The sequence below is a fragment of the Plectropomus leopardus genome, chromosome 4 (genome assembly GCF_008729295.1).
Source record: "Plectropomus leopardus isolate mb chromosome 4, YSFRI_Pleo_2.0, whole genome shotgun sequence".
NCBI lineage: Eukaryota > Metazoa > Chordata > Actinopteri > Perciformes > Serranidae > Plectropomus > Plectropomus leopardus.
Window position 1 is genome coordinate 13277918 of NC_056466.1, and position 26611 is coordinate 13304528.

Sequence of the window (26611 nt, forward strand, 5' to 3'; positions counted from 1 at the left end):
TACACAAGTTGAAAAAGGACTGGACAAGATAGGAGCTGCAATCACTTTTTGGCAGGTTTTTATGTGTTGTATTGGCATGGTATTTCAACAAGTAAAACGAGGTAAAAAGGACTGGAATGGTTATAATCTCGGCCACAGAGCAAGTAATGTAATGCAGGCTCATAAAGATAATTGCAAATAATACCTTTAGTTTAACGTTACCCATCCGTAAAGTCTACTTTCCAATGAATGAATGTCACGCCTGATCAAACTATTAATCTCAAACACGTGAAAATTGGGTTTCAAGAAACATTAAAGTTCCACAAAGACATACACATACTCTTACCCCGGACATAAAGTTGTATTTGTATGTATTTAAATACTACGACTGTTTGATCTCATGTGAGAGCGGCTGAAGACGTGAATACTGGGCGATATAGCGTTAACGGGCTGCGCGCGCTCCCGCAGACGATCACTTTTTGGCGCGGCACCGGCCACATCGGCACGCGCCAAACTACTTGATGACGTCACACGCAGGGAGCTGAGTACACGTCAGTGGAAACGAACCAGGAAGTGGCTAGTAAAGCTAGCGACAGATAATGAGCAGCTGAGACCGTGGTATTTTTTGACAGGTTGGTAACTATTTGCTCAATGAACATTAAGCTAGAACTGCAGTTTAGCCCCGTATTTAATTATCTGCTGGTTATTTAAAGCCACTTTATGTTGCGTCAGCCGGTTGGTTTCGCTAAAACTAACGTTAGCATTACTAGCGAGTGGCGTGCATCCTGCCGCGGCGTACAGGCGAGTTTCATGCTGAATGTGCTCTGCTAAAACAGGTGTCGGTGATTGCTACTTAAATTAAAGACACTTTGCATTAAAGCTGAGTTTAATTACATATTGTCTGGTGCAGTAATAATACACGTTTTGCCATCATACACCACGCAGGGTTTACCTAGCTACAGCGCTCTTTTAGCCGGATAACGTTAACTTAATGTTTCAGGAAGCTCCTACACGATTTACAACAGGAATGATAAGTATAAGGACGATTTCTGTCTATCTGTGGTTTAATAATTATGGTAATCCCTTGTATACTATAGCAAATATAGTAAATTTTGCTACTTTGGTTGATACAGAACTACACTCCTTTTTGGGTTTACGTACATAACGTTGAGTTAGCCAAAACTAACATTCAATGGTTCATTATATCTAACTGTACAGTTTTGAGGTACTTGTACTTCACTTGAGTATTTCCATTACATGGTACTTTATATTTGCAAATATTGTACATATTTACCCCACTACATTTATTTGAATACACAAGTTGCTAGTTACTTGGTAGATTTATTAATTCATATAACATTTATTTAACCAGAAAAACCTCTTGCATTAACAAAAATCTCTCTTAAAGAGTGTCCTGGTTAAGGCAGGCAACAACATCAGTTACAGATAGACAACATAAGACGAAGAATATGTCTTATGTTGTCGAAATCGAAAATTGCAATATGCCACTCCAAAACAAACAATATAAACATGAACACAAGATGAAATTATTACAAAGAAAAACCAAAAAGTAAGTTAATATGCTACAAATGAGCCACAAAAACAAGAAAAACAGGGGTAACTACAAACAAATAAATAAATAAAAAACAATCAGCTAAAATATACGCTATGGATGATGAAATACAAAATATAAAATAAACTTGATCATAAATTTTGATGTATTGATGAGGACTAAGCTACCCAGCAGTATTTGAAGTTGTTAAAATTAGTCCCACCTTTAACAGCTGCAGTATTAAAGTAATGTACACATAATCTATCAATAATTATCATCTGGTAATATCACATATATTGTTACTCATCACAGATTATTTTTATACTGTAGTATTGAGTGCTTTTTCCACTACTGCCTCCTACCTATTGCAACAGTGCTGCAGTAAATTCTTTCCTCCATTTTATTGTGTTATACTGGGAAGTGTTTCTTATATTTTTTCCACCCAAATTGTATCAGTGATGGTAGACTCAATATTAAAGTGTTCTCTGAGTAAATTACAATACACTCAAATAGCACTACTCAAACTGCAGGCTCCAAAATGACCGTTAAGTTGAATCAACACCTCTAAGGATTATAACCCTAATGATGGCAGAATTTATAACAGGACTATTCAATTAGACTGCGCCCTCCTTGCTTGTACAATAGCTAGAATTTTGTGTACTGATGTTTCTGAGATCCAGGCAACCTGATAGTCTAATGTGTTTATATGAAGGCTAATTATGAGAAAAGTTTACAACAAAGATAAACCAATGCTTCTCTAAATAATTTAAACAAAAAGCAATTATAAATATGATTTTAATATAATTTATTCCAGGTCTGTTGTAGTAGAAGTAGATTTAGTGAGGTATACCTAATAAACTAAATGTACATTTCAACTGAGTAATCAACTGACCAATATTATATTTAATAAAAAAAGAAACCCATCGGTTTTAAACGTTTTGAATTTAAAAGGTTAATGAAAGAATCAAATTTGAGAGCTGTTTGTGGTTCAGGAGAGATTTAGCACCTGTACTGAATTCTGCAGAGGTTACTGCGCACATCTGGGATATCTTGGGTACCTGCAGTGCACATTCATGAAACGGTTGGTTCATAAGTGGATAAGAAAGCACCGTGTCAGTTTCCCTTGACATTGCTACACACAGAATAAGACCATTAAATCAAAACATCGTCCTCTCTCCTCCCCGCGTCTCCAGCTTCAGCAGGGCAGGATGGGCAGGCAGAGGAAGAGGGTGGTGACTGGTGAAGCTGCTCCCCTTCCGAGGAAAGACGAGAAGCCCCCTGCATTTCACCGCAAGGAGAAGAAAAAGAAAGTTGACATCGGCAAAGTCTTCATCAACATCTCCATTGGCCTTTGCATATTCAGCCTGATCTGGTTCTTTTATGCCCTCTACATGCGGTCCAGCCTGGCTAAACGGGTGGTGACCTTGCATGCGTCACCTCCTGTCCTGGATGCCAACAGCAGCAGTGCCAAGGTTTCCGCTGAGAGGTTCTGGGGCTCATACAGGCCTCAGGTCTACTTTGGCATGAAAACCAGGAGTCCCAGGTCGATTGTGACAGGTAGGCTGACACATTCAGAGTCAAGCTGAAGTTACCGAGTAAATTCATAGTGGAAAGAGAAAATCCAAACTGAAGTAACATTTTCATAACTTTTTGTACAGATCAGATTCAATTTTTGAATCTCATTTCACATCAAGCAGACCTCACTATCTTGATATACAATGTGTGACGTAATGTATCCATATTTTTGCTTTGTTAGCTGTGATGACAAAGCAAGTTTAGGACCATTGTTCACTTAGATCGACACTGTGTTTGAAAGAGTAAACAATTAAAAAGTATATATTTTTAACCTCTTAAATCCCACAGATTCTGTGCAATACACTTCTTTTTTTTTTTATTTTAATTCTAGCGCAGATCCTAAAGTTTCTGAAGATAATAAATATATGAGGCAGAATTTTCAGGGAATGTATATGCAATAAAGCACAATAAATCCAGGCTGTTATGGAAGGATGCAGCCATAAAAAATACAGTGTCCTGGCTTTGAATATTTCTCTCAGTGTACGAATCCTATAGCCTGAAATTGGAATAAGGTGATACAAAATAGAAACAATACTGTCACAGTGTGAAATAAGATGATTTTTACAGTTTATAAGCTACTTGAGAAGAAATTTAAGGGAAAACCTGGATGTTAAGGCTATCACTGATTGACCAAAATCCCAAACAACATCTTAAAATGTATCAAAATGGCATAATGCTGATAAATTAACTACAAAAAGTGTACATGCATAGACTAAAACCATGTCCCAAGCCACTGGACTACTGCAGTTTGTTTTTTGGTGGATTTAATCTTTAATATTTAATTGTTTACTTTCACAAAATATTTGCCTCACAGCCTTAATCAAATCCTCAATGTTTAATTGCACTCGATCAGGGAAATGGTGGGAAACAAGCCCAGGCACTTGTCAAATTCAAGTAAATTTTGGCCACAGTTCCTAGGACTGTTTACCCTGTCAGCCAATTTGGACAACCAATATTGTTTATTAGTTGACAGCACAAAGTGCACTACATTTTCCAATATTGAGTAACAACAGTTAATTAAGCACTGCTGTTCTCAAAACCCAGTTGGCGGGTGATGTGATGCATGTAGCCAGTGAGTTTTGGGACTTACCTTTTATGTGAAACTGTTGACTAGTTTTTATTTTCCAAATGATATATTCATGTATCCTTTGTGCTGTGCAACAAAATGTATTTACTATGAATGTTATGTCACTCCAGGCATGATGTGGATGCGTCAGTTTTCCGACATAGATGTCAACCTGAGGCACACTTGCGAGCAAGGGGATCGTTTGCAAAGCTATGGCTGGATAATGCATGATGGGATCACCTTTGGCGTGCAGGAAATCCGAGACAATGATTTCACATTAACCACGGAGTTTGTCAAGAGGATGGGAGGGGATCATGGAGGAGACTGGACCTGGAGGATCACTGCTAAACAGCATGTGAGTACTGACTGTTTATTCCACCTTAAAAGCACATGTTCCCTCACGTGACCCAAATATATTTAACCATTTGTTCAAAATTGACCAAAAAACTACATATTTTGCTTATGGCTAATGATTGCTGTTGTAAGTTTTGATAATTGTAGACTTTTCTTGCCTTTACCTACCAGAGCTCCGCCCCTCAAGCGCCAGTCATCTCCCTGATGTTTTACGCTGCAGCAGACACCCAGGGCTCACTGGAGGCTCATGTTGAAGATAGAAACCGCCTCGCCTCCATCACCGGATTCTCAGAGGAGCTTGGAAACTTTAAGATCACCTTCAGGAAGCCAGTTACTGGGGAACTGTCCAGTGCTAAATATGCAAGGTAAGAGCATGAATACACGATTGAGTTTCAAAAGAGAGCGACCATGGACAAGCAAGCTAGAGAGAACATACTGTAGGAAAACTAACAAAGCTCAGTTTTATCAGGGTTAAAAATACACCACAGAAAATTTACATAAAGAAATTTCTTCCAACAGTTAACCAAATATATTTTTTAATGAACAGAACACAATGTTGTCTGACTGTGCCTACCTAAATAGTTAGATTATCAATTAGTGGGGGTAGGAAAAGTCATACATAGATGCATCTCCATACAGGTATGAGAAGACATTGTCATAAAGCAGCACTGAACAGTGGCAGTTAAATCTCCATTTGATGAATAGATCAATGCATAAAAAGAATGTGTGTGTGGAGATTTAAAGTGTTACCAAATCTTATAAAGAAGAAAAACACGTTTGAATGACCCTGAAATCTGGAAATCTGCTGGACCACTCTGACACCCAGCATCAGTTTTGTGGTATTTTGATGATACCCAGTATAAATGTCATTTTGTACTGTAGTGTGACCCTTCATCACTGCTGTGGTAAAAGAAAATCCAACCGCTAGATGGCAGCAAAAGCTGGATTTGCAGCCTTTGTTTCACCAATATGTTAAACCAAAAACACACTGGAGGAATTAGATTTTTCTAATTCAAAAAGTTTCCTGATGTACATTATAGCAGGATATACAGAACACTTGAAAAAGCCTAAGAAAAGCCAACCCTTTTCCGTGCCTTTTTTGCTGAAACGGCACAGCTGTCGTTTAATTAGAGAAGGTGTTTGTCCACCTTCAGAAAGAACTGTCGTCTCAGTATTTTTTTTGTACTGAGTGGATCAGGACTCTCTGCTAGCAACACCCACAGGAAGCACCAATACTTCACACTTTCATGAAGGCCAGAGGAAACCAGCATAGCAAAATAAAAAGGTATAGTATGCACTGATAGAGGTGATAAGATTTGTTTGAATTATAATTTATTGTAGGAAGATGGGATAATAAAGTCTAAGTGGGAGCTTATTGTTTGACTTCACTGTGAACTTAATCTCTGACTCACCAGTATAATATGAGACTCTCAGGACACTCAGTTTATGACACGGTGTGCTAAGGCTTCACAAATGTAGCTAGGTGAAGATTAGATCGCTTGTGTGTCAGCGAATGACTGTTAACTACTTTGTGTAATTGCTTTGATTTCACATTTTGACAACACAGTAAAGTTAATAGTTTCTTGTCTTTTCAGCTACAACTATCTACAGACCATCTCTCCTGGCTTGGAGAAGCTGACTGACATTGTGAAGCAAAGTCTGAACCGCAGGTTTGTCTACAGCTCACCTTCAGGTGAGAAGAGGCATTACATCGCTGTTGACACCTACAAGCCACCCCACCACCAAAATCAACAGAAACCCGCCGACACACGCAAAGAGAGCGACTTTGTGGTTCACCAGGTGACCGTCCAGATGCCATTCCAGATCGAAGTCCTGTTCGAGTCCGGGAGCTTCCACAGCCGTCCAAACCAGCTGGTGGGCTCTATCATGACTCAGGAGCTGGAAAAGAGGAAAGCTGAGTTCGACTCAAAGTTTGAGAGGACTTTTGGGCTTGAGGGCAAAGGTTTTAGTCAGGCACAAATTAAGTTTGGCAAGGCGGCGCTCAGCAACATGTTGGGAGGAATGGGCTACTTCTATGGCCAGTCAGTGGTGCAGTCGGTCTACAATGAATACCCGCTCCTGTACCCTGAAGGCGCTTTATTCACTGCCGTCCCATCGCGCTCTTTCTTCCCCAGAGGATTCCTTTGGGATGAGGGCTTTCACCAGTTGCTGTTGAGCAAGTGGGATCCCCAGGTGACAAGGGAGGCTATTGCTCATTGGATAGACCTGATGAATGTGGAGGGCTGGATCCCCCGGGAGCAGATCCTGGGAGACGAGGCTCGCAGTAAAGTCCCAGCCGAGTTTGTAGTTCAGCGTAACGAGAATGCCAACCCACCTACCCTCTTCTTAGCTCTTCAGGAACTTATCGAACAGCTCACATCAAATTCAGAGAATGCGGCATCTCAACCGACCTTGCCTTTCCTCCGACGGCTCTTCCCCAAACTGAAAACCTGGTTTGAATGGTACAACACCACACAAACTGGGCCCCTGCCGAACTCTTACCGCTGGCGTGGACGTGACAAGGACACTAATCTTTTCCTCAACCCCAAGACCTTGACTTCAGGGCTGGATGACTACCCTCGGGCCTCGCACCCATCAGCAGATGAACGCCATGTGGATTTACACTGCTGGATGGCCTTGTCCTCAGGCATCATGGCGAGTATCGCACGGCTTCTCCGCGAGCCCCATCAGGACTATGAACTATCCCATCAGGTGCTCAGCGACAACAACCTGCTGAATGAGCTCCACTGGTCGGATCAACTTCGTGCTTTCAGTGACTTCGGCAACCACACCCAGGCTGTGTCGCTGCAGCAGGAGAAGGTGTACGTGCCTCCTGGACAACCACGTCATCAGTTCCCCGTGGCTCGCCTTGTGCGCTCAGTGCGCCGGGCCCCCAAGTTGCAGTATGTTAACGCTTTGGGATATGTCAGCTTGTTCCCCTTCTTACTGCACATTCTTACGCCGGATTCGCCCAAACTAGAACATATCTTTCGCGACATGAGAGACTCCAATAAGCTGTGGACGCCCTATGGCCTGCGTTCAATCTCTAAGGCCGATCCAATGTATATGAAGAGGAACACAGAACACGACGCCCCCTATTGGAGGGGACCGATATGGATTAATATCAACTACTTGGCAGTCAGAGCCCTGCACCACTATGGCAACATAGAAGGGCCATACCAAGAGAAGGCAGCTGCTCTTTATGAAGAACTCAGGACTAACATCATCAATAATGTTTATAGACAGTATGTTGAAACAGGGTATATCTGGGAACAGTACAACGACAGCACTGGCAGGGGCCAAGGAAGCCACCCCTTCACCGGCTGGTCAGCGCTGACAGTGTTAATGATGGCTGAACAGTACTGATACTGTAGGTTTCATCTCACATTTTAGAGACAAGATATTTGCCTTCATCTATCTGGATGCGATTGAAACAACAACACAATCAGGTGTTAAAAGTGAAGTGTGTATGTTTTAAGGGGTTTTAGTGGCATTTAGCTAAGAAATGCAGATTGCACCCAGCTGAAACCTCTCTTGGTTCAGGAAGTCTTTACCAGGATTATCCACAGAGGTCTCCTCTCCAAAAGAAAAAGGACCAGGTGATTGTAAGTGCAAAAATAACTAAATAAAGCAGTTAAGTGTTACAAATGAGTTCATCTGCGACGTCATTTGGCATCTTGGAGACAGGTGGCTCGCCCAACACATGTTAATGTGTTTTCACCTTTTTTCTTCAATAACTTGGATCGAGACGATCAGGAGGTTTTCACCAGAAGCCACATTATCCGCAAAGACTGCTTTTTCACCATGACAAACAGACCCAGTGATTTACACTGCTACAAACACTGAATGATGCAATTTCAAGTTACAAGTCAGTGTTATTCTGGTGCTGCTTATTGCAGATGGGCTACTTACTGCGCTGTAAAAGCCGTGTAGAGCTAGTGTTTAGTTTATCTGTTCTGGCCTAATGTAAAAACATGGCGGTGCAACATGGCCACGTCCATAAACAAGAACCCACTACCTAAGTGGATATAAACAGCTCATTCTCAAGTAACAAAAATGCAACACTTCTTATTTTCAGGTGATTATACAAGAAAATATACTTATTATATTCCATTTCTGCCAATATATCCCTCTAAATCCTACACACTTGTACTTTTATATTAATAGGTCTTGTCTGGTTGATTAAACTTGACAAACTGTAATTAACAGATCCATCTGAAAAGGAGGTATTTATGATCACATTTCCACATTCAACCTTTAATTAAAATAGCAGGTGTCACACAGGTAATTTCAAACAAGCGTAAGTGCAGCTACCCCAACTTTGCTGTATGTGGAGCCAAGCACTGTTTATTGCTTCAGTTATATTCTCAAGATGCAGTCAGGAAACACTTAGCAAACTTGTATCCCTCACAATCTCAGACACACAGCTTCACATTGCAATGTTTTGATATGGGAATTCAAGACACAAGATATGGTTTTATAGTATTAAATACATAGGAAACTGCTGGTCCACGTCTCTGAGGGAGGGTTCATGCTTACACACTATATGTGTGATATGTGATCAACTTTTTACAGATTTGTTTCTGTCTGCGAAAACAGGTGCATAAATGAGCAACTTTTTCATTCACTTACATAGCAAATGTGGCCATTATTTGTTATTGTGCCATTTTTCTAATCATTTGTCCTCCGTTCTCTGTCTTAACGATTGCCCGATTTCGTATTTAATTGTTTGATCACAGTCTTTAAAAATCTATACAGTCTTGCTCAACATTTCTAAAATGCCTGCATCTGACAGCAGCCATATTTTGTATACACAGCCTGTGATTTGACTGGCAGGGAATACAACAGTGACTGTGAAATTGGTTTTGTTTTGTTAAAAACAATAAATGGTTTAAATAATTTTTTTGTCCTGCTGTACATTTTTAATGTTGTTATCGTTACATGTTATTTTAATCTAACCATATAGCTACAATCTCTGCTAGCAGTGCAATATACGAAGAAAAGACCTTTTTCTGTTCTTGCTTTATAATTTAAGCTCAGCTGTTGCGGCTCAGACCCTGACACTCCTTTATACTGAGTGCCTGTAACTTGTGATTATTCTATAACTACTCATGAGCTGCTGTGGATGAAAATATTACTCGACTCAGTAATCTTTCTTTGCAAGCACAATTGATGAATCCTTGTCCCTAATTAACTTCATGCATAACAGCTGTGAATAAAACTGCATCTCACTTAATTTTAAATTCAATGTTTACAACTGACTCACTAAGAAAAATGACAATTTAAAAGCAAACAATTTAAAAATGTGTAAACAGTAGTGGAGTGTAAGTACATTTACTCATGTACAATCTTAAGTTACTGGTGGTAAGCATGTCCTTGTTTTGCTACTGTATACTTTAACTCCTCTACATCTCAGAGGAAAATATTGTAGTTTTTTTACTTTATTACATAGATTTTACAGAAGGAGTTACTTTGCATATTCATATTATTAGTTCAAAATATATAGCCACTAATTAACTATGATGTCTAATTTTAATTTACACTACACATTATAGCTTGCACACAGTAATGCATCAGTAATTATAATCTAATAACACAATAAACATTAATCTGAAATGGCCCATTCTGCATATGAGTACTTTTGCTTTTGTTACTTTAAGTATATTTTGATGCTAATACTTAAGTACTTATACTTAAGTATGCAGGTCTTTTACTTGTAATGGTATTTTTACATTGCAGTATTACTACTTTTACCTAAGTGAAGCATCTCAGTACTTCCATCACTGCAGGAAAATGCTATTTATTATCACATCTTGTTGCTCTACATTGGAGTACACACATCTGAAAGGAATTTGCTTTGGTTTTGGTGCATACATTAACATATAATAAACATATAACTTATAAGTAAGTTAAGTTAGTTAGTCAACACTCAAGAACTCAATTATATAATAGAAACATTTACAAAAAAAATGCACATTTTTGTGCAGAATTTGCAAAAAAAAAAAAAAAAGCATATACAGTAAATACATGCAAATACAAGCATGCCTAGCTTGTGAATGTGTACACATTTTATGTTTAATTGAGTATAATCTTGGAATAATGAAGTTGCTCTTACTGTCAGTAGATGGAATCTCACACCGGCTCCTTTGTCCTGCAGTTTTCAAAATTTCCTAATAGTCCCAAAATGTCACGGGTGCATATTATCCCAAAAATAAGAATAAGCTGAAGATCTAAGAGTTGTAATTTTTAATGGATATTTGACAGTACAGTGTGTGTTTTCTCCTCATACCCAGTGTTTATCAGGAGGGATTTGATTGATATGCTTGCAGTATCACTAAGTAACCAACATTTTTACCTGGCTCCAGTTCCAGCTAATAACACAAACTCCCCCTTGTTTTGCATGTTATGTAAACTACTGAAACTGCAGTATCTTTTTATGCAACTTGCAGTCAATAACTCCTCATATGTTCAGCACAGATGACAGCTCTTCTGTGTCAGTCAAAGCACGCTGTGACCTTAAGTACAGCAGCCCTGTCCTTTTCTCTTTGTCAGATGGCACATTCGAAGGCCTCTAGCTGACGTCAAGCTGCTTTTTTACATGGTTTCCATGGAGCACAGTTGCTGTGAGGGCTTGATGCCTAATTAGCTAAAATCAAAAGCCATGGAGAGTACATAAAATGGCAAATTCTTTTTCACTCCTTGACATGTGCTGGCATACATTCACACACCGGGGCATAGAGTGGCAATGTTCTTATTAATACTTTGACACCAAATATAAAATGTAGGGAGCACTGATACAGGCTCTCAGTCTGTGTGCATGACCACTGGGTTCCAACCTCTACACTTTTATGAATCCTTTGAATGGGCTAGATGTGCAGTTGTGTAGTTGAAGGCTTAGCATGGTGCATTAGGGTTGCACGGCTAAAAATAGTGCCTCTATCAGTTAGCAGAACAGCAGATAGGCTGTGAAGCCACAGATCGGTAGCTTCACCACAATTATAAGAGGCTACAGTATGCCCCTCAGTTTTTCTGTTCATGATTTACTATAGATACTGTAGATTTATAGCACCGCAAATATACACTGTGCCTGTGTGCATATTGGAAAAGGTTTCAAATCCATCTTTTAGCATGTTTTTTCAACATTGTGAACCGTTCTGTTGACTGAATCATGAGTTTAGATCTCAAAAAAACTAGCACATGATGTATCAATGTGCAATGATTGCCTTCGGGCTCAGTCGTGGGAGACACAAGCTCATCATTTGACCCTTTGACCTGCTAACACAAAGCATGGTATCAAGGGATTTCGACAAAGATGAGCCATATCCTCTGCTGTTCGCTGTTTCTGTCAGAGGAAATGGATTCCACATCCCCTCAATGCAAGCACAGTCGAAAATGCATTTATTTCTTTGAAGAGTGCGGACAATCTGTGTGACTAAAGCACTCACTGCGCAATCCATCCCCCTCACCCAAGACCCTTTTTTCACAGTGAGATGGGATAATAGCCAAACAGCATCAGAGCTAACTAATGTGACTGCATAATAAACAGATGAGTCAGGGAGTATTCATTTGCATATCATCCCAACCTTATCAGAGCTTCTATATAGTGAATATTTTTGTGATTGCCTACTACCAATGAATTGGCTGGTGGCGAGTGCAGTGAAATGGAGAGAATGCAGAGTCCAAATGGCCGCTCCTGGGTGTTGAAATAGAATATTTTTATGATGGAAATCATTATACATCTGCAGAGTAATTATAAAGTTGCCTAATAGTTGTTGGAAATACCCCCCTTGTAGTACTGACTGCTGTATTGAATGTAATTACTGGGAACTTATGCTAGAGGGAGCTAATTAATAAGGCATTTGTGAGTGGAAAAGAGGCTTTTTGAATACAGCTTAGCTATCATTTTACTTACAATGGAGAGCTACTTAGAATTAAAGCAGTATAAGTGGATAATTATGCTAATGGCTCAATTTGGATTTAAGATATGGTGGCAGGCTGTATTTCTATCATCACTGCTGCTGCGTTACATGAGATCTCGCACAGGTTTTCTGTGCGTATGTGGGCATATATGCTCTTATCATCTCACCAGAGATGTCAGATGTTTTGTCCTGAGGCCACAGTATAATATGTGAGTGTGTGTGTGTGTGTGTGTGTGTGTGTGTGTGTGTGTGTGTGTGTGTGTGTGTACTTCTCTGACACAACTTTTTGTGCCTCCCATGCAAATAAACAACACCTTGAGGCATACTGGACGTGAACTTCTACTCTTTATGACATATGCATTTATCCATTTTTCTGTCTTTTTGCATCCTTTAAGACTCATGCCTATAAACTGTTTAATGTGTCAATTTTCATTAAGCTCACTGCGTGTTAGTGTTGTTTGCAGAACTTCAGCTTTGACATCGCTGCCCTCCCAGGACAGTGTAACAGCGTTTGTTCTCCTTGACATCAAGAAACAGCAAGCCGTCCTTCCTCTATTAATTCAGTCCCCATCAGCATCCACACTGGCCTAATTGCTGTTTATGTCTTTCTGTAAAATCCCCTCCAGGACCCAGCATCTCCAGCTCTCTGTACCCTGCCTTTGCCCCCTAGAAGCTTGCTGTAGAGCACCAAACTTGCCTCAGCCAACATAGGTCTATGTATGTTATGTAAGGACCACTATAAATAGGTTCACCCGGGATCTTTTGTCTTTACCTGATTCGCTCTTAGCCCAACAGTTTTTATTTCTGGAGAGAGCTGTGGAAGCTAGTGCAATGTAGAGCTGGCCGTTTCCATAGTTACTTTTGTTAGCTGCAAGCTCTTAACATTCTTCATCTGTTTCCTCACATGTCTGCTGTTAGCTATTTGTTTGAATCTGTTTGCATTGCATGTCCCCTTAATGAGTGTTCCTGCATCAATGAAGCAGTGATGGAGACGATGCTTTCAGATTTTTAACATTTATATCTTTTAGTTGTGGTGTCAGTGGACAGGGGGGAAAGAGCAACAAATAGAAATCAGTGTGGGTGCAGATGAGTCAGAGACGAGAATATGTAGACGTTAACTTCTGTTGGTCAAAAGTACATGCAATTAGTCCAATGCTCTGTGATAATGATTTTGTGTAGTGGATGCTATTGAGTGTCAGTCCAAGAAGATTGTTGTTGCATCTGGTAAAGCATATAACCTATATTTGCATCTTTACACTTTATATACAGTTTCAGTATCAGTTATCTGGAAGTGAAGGCTTTCTTTAGTTCAAAATCAGACATTTGAAAAACATGAAAATTCACTGTCCTATTTCACGGATTTCTCCAAGCAGTTAGGTAACAGCAGGTACAGTAGCTGGATCGGGCCCAAGAATTTGACTGTCAGAGTGCTGCAAGCTTGGATCTAGCAGAGAAGAGGGCAAGGTGGGAGCCATGCGAGTGCAATGTGTGTGGAGGAGTCTGGGGGCATGGTTAAAGAAACACTGGGGCATTCCGCAATCACGATTGGAGAGCTGAGTATGATTCTCACCCATCCCTGTTGTAGAACCAAAGAGTACAGGCGGCTGGGGACCAAAGTGGGCGAGTGCGAAAGTATTTTTGGATCGCACGGGAAACCTGCCACACCAACAGCAGCAGCAGCATCGGGGCCTGGTACCGGGCTTCCCTAACCCACTCCCACTCTCAGAGGAAGAGCAGGAGAGAGATGTTCCTTCAAAAGAAGAACCACGCTTCCGCTGCTTTTATTTTTCTTATTTGTGCTATTTTTCTTTCAATTGCCCGGCGTTTGAATGATGATGGAGTATATATAACTATGCAGAGCCCAACATGACAGAGAGAGAGAGACAGAGAGAGAGAGGGAGAGAAAATAACGAACTTGGCAGCTGAGGCGAGTATCTTGTATTTATAGAAAGTCGTGTTTCCGGCAGAGGTTTCTGTGGTTTTAGCACTCCCAATCCATTTTTGCGGTGTCTTACAGGCCCTATTGTATCCAGGTTTAGATTGAAGATGTTCCCTCATCTAGCGCCTAGGGGGGAGATTTGACTGTGAGACATGTCAGAATGTGATTTGGGGGAGGCAGATGGATTTCTCCGGCTCTTGTGCAACCCTGGCTTTCTAAGGATTGCTCAAAAAAAATCTGCTTTGCATCCACAAACTTAAAAAGGCATTAGTCAAAAGTACAACACAGCACTTGAGGCTGAATTTAAATGTGTGTACTATGATCCATATGCATTTCATTACCACATGGATGCAGGCAAAGCTGTAGCCTACCTTATTTTTTTAAATTCTCTGTTTTTTGTCTTGTAGATTCAGTGCAGTATTTCCTGTATAACCTCTCCAGATCATGGTAGGTTTGAAGTGCTTTGTTATTTCAAACAGCAAATGGCAGCCTCTGCATCTCAGTGGATTTCCTGGTATGGATAAGGTTCTTCTATTATTTACTCTCAAACAGTGTGGGCAGATAGTTGGTTGACAAACTGCCAAGGCATTGAGACTTTGAGGAGCTACTGTACATCAAGTGAGATATATCTAATTTTGAAGAATTATCAGTATACAAAATGTTTTTTTTATGCTATCGAGGAGTAATGTGGACATGAGAATCATAACACTTCAATTTTTACGGTCCTGAGACAAAAGTTAGTCTGGGTTTTAAAAGTCTGACAAAATTGAAAACAGTGCAGGTGTATTGTACACCAAATTTAGAATTCCCTTTGCAAATCAATAGATGAACAGGAACTGGCTAGTGATTTTCAATAACTGGTGAAAGTCCTCCATTTATCTGATTCAGCTCACACCAGAACTACGATGTACTTTCCAGAAAAATAATAACAGTAAGATTAACAAATGATAACTGTGAATTTGACGGCAATACAACTGAGTGACAGGCTGGTCATCGTCTCATGCGCAGAGTTAAAAGTCTAAAATCTAGCATGAAGAGAACCCAAATTAGATGTAGTATGATACATTGATGTTCCTTTAGTTTTTGTCAATAGCTTGACTGCTGCACAATTTTGAAAAATCAACATCATGCCACAGTGCGCATATTTCGTCCTGAGATGTGTATCAGCTCTGTCTGGAGCAGAAAGTAGCACCTGTAAAAGGCAATGCCTCAGAGGACTTTACAGTCTGGGTCATCAAAACGTAAATAACATTAACCCTTGGAAACCTGAGCATACTGGCTAAAACATAGGAAGAAGATACAAGTTAAGAGAAAGGAAATTATCAACAATAAAAAACAACCTGTAATGAAAACAACAACAAAAACAAACAAAAAAATTAATAGATATATAGATAAAATATTTGATAACAGTTATAGTAGTTTATCAAAAAAAAATAGGGAAAATGTCTAGAAAACTATATTTCTAATCATATGAATACAGTTGTGTGGGCATTTTTCCCTAATTTGTTTTTATTAATATGAATGTCTAATATTTTCCCTCTATCTTTTTTTAAACTAATTTTCAGGCCATGCCTTGTCACTTTTTCCTAATTTCTTGCAATTTGTGGCACATTTTTTGCGAAGTTTCTCACTACTTTTTTAGCCATGTTTAAATAAAATCACTCAAATTTGCTCAGGTTTCGAAGGTTTAAATGCATGTGAAAGGTGTCTGAAAGCAGCAGACCGGGTTTCAAAGGGTTAATGAAAGGCTAACTTTTCCCTATGAACCCTTGTGCAATCGTGTCAGCCACCCGCAGTAGAAAAGGAAAAACTCCCCAGTTAAACATTAGTGGGGGAAATATGGAAGGAACCTCAGGAAGAGCACCGAGGAGGGATCCCTGTCATGTGCTTTTATTTTGATATGTTGTTTTTGGTTATACGTCAGAAAAGCTCAATACAGCCAGAGACAGCTGAGTTTTTCTATATTGTTGGTTTACATTATATAAGTGCTATCAGTACAGCAGCTGTTTTTTTATTACAACACTAATGATTGTTGAGGAATCATAGTCAAAATAAAAAAAAAATAGAACAGACATTACTGTCCACCTTATGCTTCATCTTGCAGGCGGTGATCTCAGAGGGCAGTCACTCCTCACTGCCTCTTCAACTCTATCAGGCACCCACCTGCAAGCAAAACTCCCACACCCTGTCCAGGAGTGAACCTGAAAATAACATGGCCAGGGGGTTACATATGCAGTAGAAAGAAAAGTATTTATCTTTCCCTGGGGCTCAAAGCTTTCACTTCAGTTATGAAAGTAATATCAGGCATCACATACACACACAATCAATGAAGCTAGAGTAATGTAATCAGCTATTTAATCAACAGAGACAGAAATTCTGTTTGATGGTTTAAATAGAGTCCGAGTCTGTCATTGTCAGAGGCACTGATGATTTAAAGCACAGCTCCTTGAAAAACACCGGATTATTTTATGTAAAATGTGCTGTGTTTTTGCTGTACATGAGCATTTTTAGCCATGCTACAGAAATAGCTCAAGGAATGAATTGTCAGACTGTTGCTACACCACCTCAGCCATAACTGGAATATTTCAACAACTATTGAATAGACAGCAGTGAAATTTTATTCATCGTACCCAGAGGATGAAGCACACTGTGTTATTGATCCTTTGACTTTCCCTTTAGCACCACCAGCAGGTCAAAGTTTTCACATATCCTGTGTATATCTCTACATTTACGGGATAGATAGACACAAACTGCTGTACCAACATTCATGATCCCCAGCTGATGGATCCCAATGACTTTGATGATCCTCTGACTTTTCCTCTAGCGCCTCTAGTCCTCTTGGTTGATATTTGTGGTTTTTGAATGAAATATCTCAACAACTGTAGGATTGATTGCCATGAAATTTACTACAAATTCAAGCCCCCTTCAAGATGAGGATTGACATGGTTTTGGAGCCAGTCTCAAGTGGCCTTTTAGCCACTCTGGCACCTTATTTACATTCAAAATACAAAAAAAAAAATCCATTTATTTTCATTTTGAATTAGAAAATGGTTGGCAGTCACTTGGCCTGCAAGCCGTAAGTTGAATATGTCTGCTGTAGACTCTTGGTCTTGTTTTAAAATGCATTAAGATGTATATTCATGTATATAATTGTATATACTGTAAATTATTAGTCGCCTTGTGTAGACAGATAAATTGATGCATGAGCTAAATTATAAAGTCATAAAAGTTTAGAAGTTAAGGCTATTTTAGGTCAGGACTATATTAAAACATTCAACTTGTGCTTTACTGAAATTATCCGTTCAGTAGAAGTGCCAAAATATCCTTTCATTAAAGCAATGTTTCATCTTCTTTCCTTAGCCAGTACTTTGAACCTCTTTTGAAGTCAATATGCTTGTTAAAACGTGGAAGCAACTTTGTGTTGCTCCACATTCTCTCTCTACCTTTCACACCGTTCCCTAAGAAACAGGAGCATTTTGTCTCACAGATGCAAAGGAATAAAACAAAGGCTTTCATTTAACTTTCGCAGATATGGAGTTACCCCTGCGCTATAATGTCAGTAAGTGCTAACATTACATAAATCCATTACTTAGTCCCTGTGCTGTGGCATTTTATGGAGGAGAGAGGTTAGCCACACTGCAGTTATCATAACAGCATCCCGTGATCTGAACTCTGTGTGATCAGATTGGTTTTAATAGACTCTGGATTACTTGGAGGCAGTTCCTCAAAGCTAAACATCTCTGGGCCTAGAATTAGAGTGCACATCTGAGGTGAAAACGATTTGTTCAGGAGAATGTCACTGCTGCAATGAAAGAGCTTATATGCTATTATCATACACTACCTTAAAAAGATGACAGGGCAGCGACTCAGAGCTCCTTTGATACATTTTCCACTGCTAAGTATTGAAGAGGATAACATTAAATTTGAGACATCAAGTATAAGCAGGCTGTGTATTATGTCTAATAGTCTCTTTGCATTTGTGCTGCAGTAGACACAATATATTATTCCATATAGCTGACAAGCTTTCTTATCTTCAGCTGATCTTGTCCATAACAGAGCTCACTCAGGTGCCATTTAAATGGGCTCTGAGCTCACAGGAGCCCTTTCAATACATTTTTTTTTAAAAATCAGTGGTTATTGGTAAAATGCTGTCTGTATTGGTGTGCCGGTAGTGATTTTCTATTGCTTTGGTCCATTTATCTTTACCATCTACTGCATACATTCTCACTTGTGTACGGCCATGTGCACTTTTGACCCCTTATCACTGTCAGTATAGGCTAAAAGGCCTTGTATTTAAACACATATGCCTTTGAAAATGTCTTACCCCCACCCAAGACCTTGTGACCCCTTGATGGTGGGTTCAGCATACAGATCATTTACTCAAATTAAAGTGGCAACACCACACAAAAACCCAAGTAAAAGCCCTGCATTCAAAATACTATTTGAGAAAAAAATACACATGTATTAGCAACAAAATGTACTTAAAGTATCTTAAGTAAAACTGCTAAAGGGCTACTCTATGTTATATTATAAGATTATGATATTTCATACAGTGCTTTAAGATTGTAGTTGGTCAAGACAGAGCTGATTCCAATGGCCTTATATAGACTGTAGCATATTTTACAAACTGAACATATTTTTGTGTATAAAATCTCAATCAAGAAAGTAACTATTTACCCAAAAATATGTATGTAGTGAAGTAAGTGGTAAAATATTACCCTCAGAAATGTTGTGGATTTAAAGGAGCAGTGTGTAGGATTAGTGGCAATGAGGACTGTTGATTGTAACCAGCTGAAACTACTCCGATGAGCCAAGTGTGAACCCCCCGGTAGGATCCCCTCAGTGTTTATTGTTAACGAGGTCTTTTTCTGTGAGCCATATTATCCACAGAGGTCTCTCCCTCTTCACAACATGGCACTGGTGATTTAAACCAGCAAAAACACGGAAAAAGGTAGTTTCATGTTGTAGCTGATTTATCTACTGATGTCTTTCTCACTAGAAAAAATAAACAGGCCACGTAATTTAACAAATAAAACACACAATAACGCCATTTTATCTAAAAGAATAATTAAAAAAAAAAAATAAAGCAGTCTTTTTCAGATGCAGCTAATAGTGAGGGATGCAAATGGCCCCATCTAAAGCCATTATTGGTTTGTCCCTTTTATTGTAGAAACATAGCAGACTCCTTGCACAAGGAACCGCTCCCTAAGTTGATATAAATGGCTCATTCTAAGATCATGAAAACACAATGATTCTTATTTTCAGGTTACTATAAACTAAAGAAAACACACTTATAATGTTATTATCTTTCTTACAAATCCTATATTCTGGACATAATAATGCTGTATAAAGTAGCAAAAAATATAAATACTCAAATAAAATACCGATTTTTTGGAGCTCTGTGTGGCTTCGATGTTTATATCAAGGGAATAAAACATCTTGGAATCACAAAAAAAAAGAAAAAAAACATCCCAAATATGTGATGATTGTGTCTTGCCTTAGCACATTGTATTGATATTGGCATAGATGCTAAAATGTATCTAAAAATATATAAAATGTAACTTAAAATTTAGTCTGATTGGATTGATTTTATGCCAGGGAACGCCATTCACATGAATGCAGAGCCACAGGAAACACTGAGTGTAAAGAGAAAGTAAATTGTGTGTGTGCTGCTGGTTTATGTGTGATTACTCGGCTGAATGCTGCTGCAGCGTCGCTATCCGTGGTCCTGAACCTCCAGCCAGTGCCAGAGGTCTGCAGCAGACTGCAATGTCCTATGAAAGAGTATCGACTTTTTGTAATAGGAAGTGTGACCACGGAGTGCACCCGGCAACAGATGCGAAACAGAAAAAAAAATGCTTTGGGGGTTGAAATGTCATGTGAACAGTTGGGTTCAACCACTGAACACCTCAGGGGTGTTATCGACTCCCTTCAATGCTTTTAAAGGCCAAGGGTTCGTTTAGACTGGGCTTTGCAGTTATTCGCCCTCATGGTGTAAGCGACCACAGTTTCCAGCGACCACAAGAGAGAGAGAATTTGTGAAAGTAAATCAAAGCGGTGGACTGCCAGGAAGAGTTGTTCAGTTGAACTGCGAGAAAAAACATGTAGGCCAGGCAGTCTGGCCCAGATATGAGACAGATAGAGAGGGAGGTGTCAGGGGAGAAATTAGTTAAACTGGACTGCAGGTTGTTCTTGTATTTCTCTTTAAAGTAAACTTATTAATTACCCAGTATTTACCTCGAAAACAACCTGGCAGACGCAGACTTAGAAGCGTATCTTATTATCAACTCAGATGATCGGAGGTTTGCCTTAAATCGTTTAATTAATCGTTCTTTAGTGTGCTGCCTCTCTACTCTTTTGTCTGACTTGATTACATTTGGAACATTTACATTAGCTTCACTTAGCTGTCACATGTCCTTGAGTCGCACAGATCAAAAATGCCGGCTGTCATTTGCAAAGAGCAGGTAGTCTTACCTGACAGGCAAAACATAAATCTCCTTTTCTCCTGTAATTACAGTTCTTCAGTTATGCGTCATATGTTGCTTCAGTTTGTTGATTTTGAACCTGAAATGGACTTTGGAAGCCAGCAGTGAACAAAGTTGCTGATTTCATACTGACCTCGCACATATATTTCTTAACATTTCTGCATTTTGATCTCTAGTACTTACCTTACGGTATCGGGGAGTGTAGTTACATGTTATTCAATTATAAAATAAATGCGTTAAAGTTGTTGAGACAAAAATATGTAATTAAATTACAGTAAGTAATCAAAATGTTGGTGATTAAGAACGGATTACATCCAAATATATTTTTGTAAGTAAAGAGCTTTTATGTAGAATATAACAATCATTCTGTTGCTTTGCATCTTTTTGCTGTTTTTTTGTCACAGCCTACTTTTGGACTTTTTTGCTTTATTTCTCACTTTGAAGCATTTGTTAGTCATCAAAAAATGTAATAAACTAAACAAATGTAATAAATTAAACACTGTAAATTAAATTGCTTTGATGACGTAATGAAAGCAGTTACATTACTTATTACATTTTAACAGGGTAACTAGTAATCTGTAACCTATTAAGATTTCAAAGGTAACCTTCCCAACACTGATACTGTATTGTTTTAGTGATTATTAATGCGTTCCTTTAAATGGGAACTACGTCCGTTTTCAAAATTAATACATGTTAATTCTAAGATAGTCCCCCCAAAAATAGTGAGCAAGAACAACTATCTTCCAAATTCGAAGGCTATGGAGCTTAAAGTCAAATTTGTGATGCCATAGGGTATAAACCCTGAAGATGCTCCATAGACCATGAATTAGGAAAAATGTTGCAGATGACACTGAGAGCACACCCAGGGGAATGTACTGAGTATATGGGTACATTTAGTGTTTCAGTTCTGAAAAAAAACCTACAACAGAATAAAGACCATTAGAGTATAAAATAAATAACAAAAATTATGTTGGTCCGCAAAATCAGACTCCTATTCATTATCTATGGAGCAGCTCCAGGCTTACTCTGACTATGACGTCAAAAGTTTGAGACTTCTCTGGTTTCCGGCTTTGGGAGAGAGAGCAGCTCATGTTCACAAACATTGATTTAACTTTCCTAAGTCATGGAAATAACATAATGGAGTTATTAATTTAATCAGTGCTCCCCTTTAATATTCCTTTTAGGTCATACAGTTTAATTTAATGAAACAACTATAGTTCAATATCTCTGTAAAACTTGTGATATAATGACTATCACTTTGTTTTCATATTTATTATGATAAATTATTTTAAATGATTCCAGCTTATTGTGATTAAACATCTTGTGGCACAAACTTGGAGAAAATATTTGGCTGTTTTGTAAAATGGTTTCCAAAAAAGTGTCTTTGACCTACAATGTGTATCCTAATTCAGAAGTCTATGCCATTATATATAGTATGTAGCCTATTGTAGCTATATCCTGAAATATGTTAATATGATAAGACTGTCTATTAGTTTCCAAATTAAGACTTAAAATATTACATTTGTGATTCTTATTTCAACATTGTAAGCATTTTAGATTCCCTGAGACTCCCTGAGAGTACATCTGTCAAATTACTCATCATATTACTTTCCTGTTACACTAGCTGAAATACCTCCAAATGCTGAGATGTATGTGTCTTGTTGGTGTCAACAACTATGGTCAACTATGGTCCCAACTAAATCTGTGGATGGTGGAGGTGCCAACGTCGTTTGAGACACTTTACCCTCAGGGAGATGCTTTGGGAGGTGGAGGGTGACACCAAGAGAAACGAGACTGTCCTTACGTTAAAATTCTCTTAATTTACATTATAAATCATTAATGTGAAGAGAAATGCCATCATTACAACGTTTTTACCACCCAACACTGATCGCCACTTGTTGCAACGTCAGACTCCATCTCTCCAGTATGGGAGGAGGGAGGATTAGAGGAGGGGTGGCGGGGGGACTCCGTCACATCCTCTGTCCATGTATGGGCATGAAGTTTACACGCAGCGGGGAATCCTCTCACTGGAGCTGATGAATGGGGAGGAGGGCCGAGGGAGCTGCCAAAGTGTATATAAGGAGAGAGAGGGGAAGTCGCTGATGTGAAATCCACAGCAAGCAAATACCTACCGAGGAGCTCAGAGACGAAAAGGAATACCTTTAATTGCTTTTTACACCTTTTGACACAGACCACTTTGGATCATTTGTTGAAAACCATCAAAAAGAGGGGTTTAAGAGAAAAGTCATCTGCATAATTTGTTCTACATTTTCCCCTTTTTACCCTTTTCCCTGGGAGAGACGGACTTCTAAGAGCATCAGTATGTTGAACAATATGGATTTGAATGCGAAAGATTCTTTTTACCCTCAATTTGAGAATTGCAACAGTTCTTCCCTGGGAATGGAAAACAGCGTGCGGAAGGATAACCAGGAGGTGTATGTCGATGCAGAGCGGGGGGTACCTGCCCAGTTTGGCCACGGTGAGTTCGCATCTTTGCACAGTCGATAAAATGGACCTGCATGAGAATTTAAATGTGTTGAATATGACCAGGGAATAGAGAACTCTCTCCGTGCAGTTGTATAGGCATCTTTATCCAGGCATCCCTGTGCCAAAATACGCATGAATGTTTATGTAACGCTGATTTTTCGTCCTCGTTTATAATACACTAATTTTTAAATATAAAACACTCGCGATGACAAAGTTTTCTCTCTCACTAATTCAACAGAAGGAACCCCAGCAACCCTCAAAACCGAAGCTTCCAACTCGGAATTTGCTTTTAACCCCTGCGAGTGCCCAAAAGACACCTACACCCCCCCCTCGCTCGCCTACTCGGGCAGTTTCTATGTTGAGGCATCTCAGGGAGCGCCGTGCAGCACCGAAACACTCCTTAATATGATCACTGAGATCGTGGGTATATCCACACTGCCACTTTCAGAAGTGCAAAACAGCAACGGCAACAGTCGAGGAACTTATCCGTCGCCTGCGCCGATGGACAGCAACAATGGCAATTTTGGAGACGTCAAGAGGCAGCCCTACACCTGCTCCGGACCCACTCCCCCTGTGTACTCCCCGGAGCAGACGTGCCCGAGGTATGCGGACGATCAGACCAGCAGCCAGGCCCAAGACCCGTCCACTTCCCAGCTGAGCTTCCCACGAGCTCCAAACCAGAAGAAGGATGAACCAAAGTCAGAGGCCGCTTCTTTCCCTGTCGTGGTTAAAAATGAGTTTGAAAGCAGCTGCTACGAGTGGGGGACATTTAACAAATCTGGCTGTTTAGAGTCGAGTTTCCAGACTGAAACCTTCCCGATGTCGAGCGATTTCCCACCTGATCAGCAAATGGATGTTAAGGAACTTTTAGACACATTTCCCCCAATTTGTCCCAACCCAGAGATGGAATTTAAAGTGGAAGGAGGTATTAAACAGGAGCCGTGTTTCTCTGACACCTGCTCTCAGAGCTACTCCAGCCCCCTGTACAATAATTACCTCCCCCCACCTCCGATGGGCCTCTCCTCTAACCTGAAACCCTTCCCCGAGCCCCCACAGTCATCTAATCAGTGTGATTCCTTATACACATCACCGGCTTTGCCCAGCACCATAGACTCCATCCTGTACTCTTCCTTGTTGCCAGATTCTTTCGCCCAAAGTTACAGCACCCGCGCCACGAAGCCCCCCAGGGCCCGGAAGAGCCCCGCCGCCTCTCACGGCCCAGCCAAAGAGAAACCCTTCACCTGCCCCATGGAGAGCTGCGACCGGCGCTTCTCTCGCTCGGACGAGCTCAACCGGCACATCCGCATCCACACGGGCCACAAACCTTTCCAGTGCCGCATCTGTTTGCGCAGTTTCAGCCGTAGCGATCACCTCACCACCCACACCAGGACTCACACCGGGGAGAAGCCATTCTCCTGCGACGTCTGCGGCAAACGGTTCGCCCGGAGCGACGAGAGGAAACGGCACGGACGCGTACACCTGAAACAAAAGGAGAAAATGGAAATTAAGCCACAGGTGAGCACCGGCGCATGGACTTTCACTCTACCCGAGGGAATTTGAAGACAAAGGCTGTGTGTCCACACATATTAGGATCTTTCCGTCTTGGAAGATAAGCCAGCTAGCTACAAGTTGATGTCTGAGTTGGTTTGAATGGCAAGCCAGTGCCTGGCATATGAGGTTTTGCAGTTTTTTGAGGAGCAGAAAAGGAGAGAGAGAGAGAGAGAGGTCTGCTTCGGCCTTAATGCCTGCTGCTGATGCTGCTGACTTAATGCAAAGATGCATAAGTTGTGGTAAACAGATCAACAGTGACTTGTTGCTGTTACTGTCAGTAGAGTCAAACCTCTCTGCTGCAGCATTGCATGACTGCTGTTCAGCACCTCTTCATGTGGACAGCTCCAAACCTCCATCGCCTCTGAGCCTGGATGGATTGCACTTAACAGATTATTAATATCTCCATTTAAGATTCTTATTTTCTGCTTTTAGCATTCTTAGAGCAATGGTTTGGACAATGTTTCTTAAAATGCATGTTTATGTCAGTGTTTTGGTTTTTTTTTTTTTAAGTTTTTTTTTCCTTTGAGCGTAATATCAACCACTGTCAAGGTACTCCCTCACTCCACAGTGAGGGTTATTGACATGAATGTAGGCTAACATATTTATGGCTTTGACCATAAAGCTGTCCATCTTTTATCCAATTTAGTGTTTGTTTAACTTCTTATCATTTGGCTGTCAGTGTTTTTGTCATTGGTCTTTGTGTTGTGTTACAATTGTTTGGATTATTACAATTGTGAAAGATATATCATAAATGGGAAATAAATATATTTGTATTACTGTACTTCTTTGTATTTTTATAGCTAATTGTATATTTTACATTTATCACATTTGAGCGTCATTTATCAAGGTGAAATGTATTCTAAATCATTAATTATGTCTTGGTTTTTTTTTCGAGGGCTATTGTTTAGTAACACAATATTTTAAATGTTACAATTTGATATCAGAAAACATTTTCGCACTTCATCCCATTGTTGGTATGATAAGAGTTATTTCATTGATCTAGATTTAAAAGGGACCAGTATGTACTCTAGTTGTGGTACAGCTTTTCGTCAAAAATAATTTTACAGTATGTACAGATGTTTAATCAAGCTAGAAATGACTAGCAAATCATATAAACATTGCTTTTGAGTAATCAGGTAGCACACATTGCTGCGAGTTTCTGTGGACTTTACCTTGGACTTAACAAAGGGTTTTGACTCCTAGTATCTTTTTTGCTGGAGATACTGTATGCTGAAATGTACACTTTAGCAAAAAAAAAAAAAAAAAAAAAAAAGATGAAAGATTGGTGAAATTGTCACCAACAGGGTACTGCAAAAAAAGTAATTTAACTCGCCTTAAGTTATATTAACTGTTCAAGTAAAGATTTTGTACATACACAGTTTCTACAATACTTTAAATTAATATTGATGTTGTTATTTTTATGAAAAGTTTATGAACAAAATAAACATTTTCTGGAAGCAGCAAGTTTCTTGTGCATGGTTTAGAATTTTCCCACTCTGCTCAATCTGTTTCATACCCCCCATCGGAGCATTCAGATGAGTTTATCTCTTCCCAAAATATACATTGTAACAGTCCACCTGTGGCACCACACTGTAGCCCTAGCAGACATCGCAGTTCTGCCCTGTGACTCACAAGGCTTTTGACTCCAGCACATTAAAGTGAATACCCTATTACTCAGTGCTGTGAATCTGAATCCCCTCAACT

General features: G+C 39.7%; 2 protein-coding genes across 2 annotated transcripts; both read left to right on the top strand.

Annotated features, from left to right (window-relative positions):
* The first annotated feature begins 527 nt into the window (after positions 1 to 527).
* mogs (mannosyl-oligosaccharide glucosidase) lies at positions 528 to 9393 on the top strand. Its single transcript, XM_042485522.1, has 5 exons — positions 528 to 611; positions 2725 to 3088; positions 4304 to 4527; positions 4698 to 4891; positions 6122 to 9393. The coding sequence occupies exons 2-5, from the start codon at positions 2740 to 2742 to the stop codon at positions 7890 to 7892; spliced, it is 2538 nt and encodes an 845-aa protein (XP_042341456.1). The 5' UTR covers positions 528 to 611; positions 2725 to 2739; the 3' UTR covers positions 7893 to 9393.
* Positions 9394 to 23075: 13682 nt separating this feature from the next.
* On the top strand, positions 23076 to 25059 carry LOC121942574 (early growth response protein 1-B). The gene is made up of 2 exons (XM_042485822.1): positions 23076 to 23348; positions 23595 to 25059. Exons 1-2 carry the CDS (start codon positions 23192 to 23194, stop codon positions 24914 to 24916), a joined length of 1479 nt encoding a protein of 492 aa, XP_042341756.1. The 5' UTR covers positions 23076 to 23191; the 3' UTR covers positions 24917 to 25059.
* Positions 25060 to 26611: the final 1552 nt, after the last annotated feature.

Bases quoted from the DNA above. Each gene is read 5' to 3' on its own strand.
- mogs (XM_042485522.1), top strand. From the start codon at position 2,740: ATGGGCAGGCAGAGGAAGAGGGTGGTGACTGGTGAAGCTGCTCCCCTT. The intron at 4,528-4,697 runs GTGAGTACTGAC...TTTACCTACCAG, and splicing joins GGATCACTGCTAAACAGCAT to AGCTCCGCCCCTCAAGCGCC. The intron at 4,892-6,121 runs GTAAGAGCATGA...TTGTCTTTTCAG, and splicing joins TCCAGTGCTAAATATGCAAG to CTACAACTATCTACAGACCA.
- LOC121942574 (XM_042485822.1), top strand. From the start codon at position 23,192: ATGTTGAACAATATGGATTTGAATGCGAAAGATTCTTTTTACCCTCAA. The intron at 23,349-23,594 runs GTGAGTTCGCAT...CTAATTCAACAG, and splicing joins ACCTGCCCAGTTTGGCCACG to AAGGAACCCCAGCAACCCTC.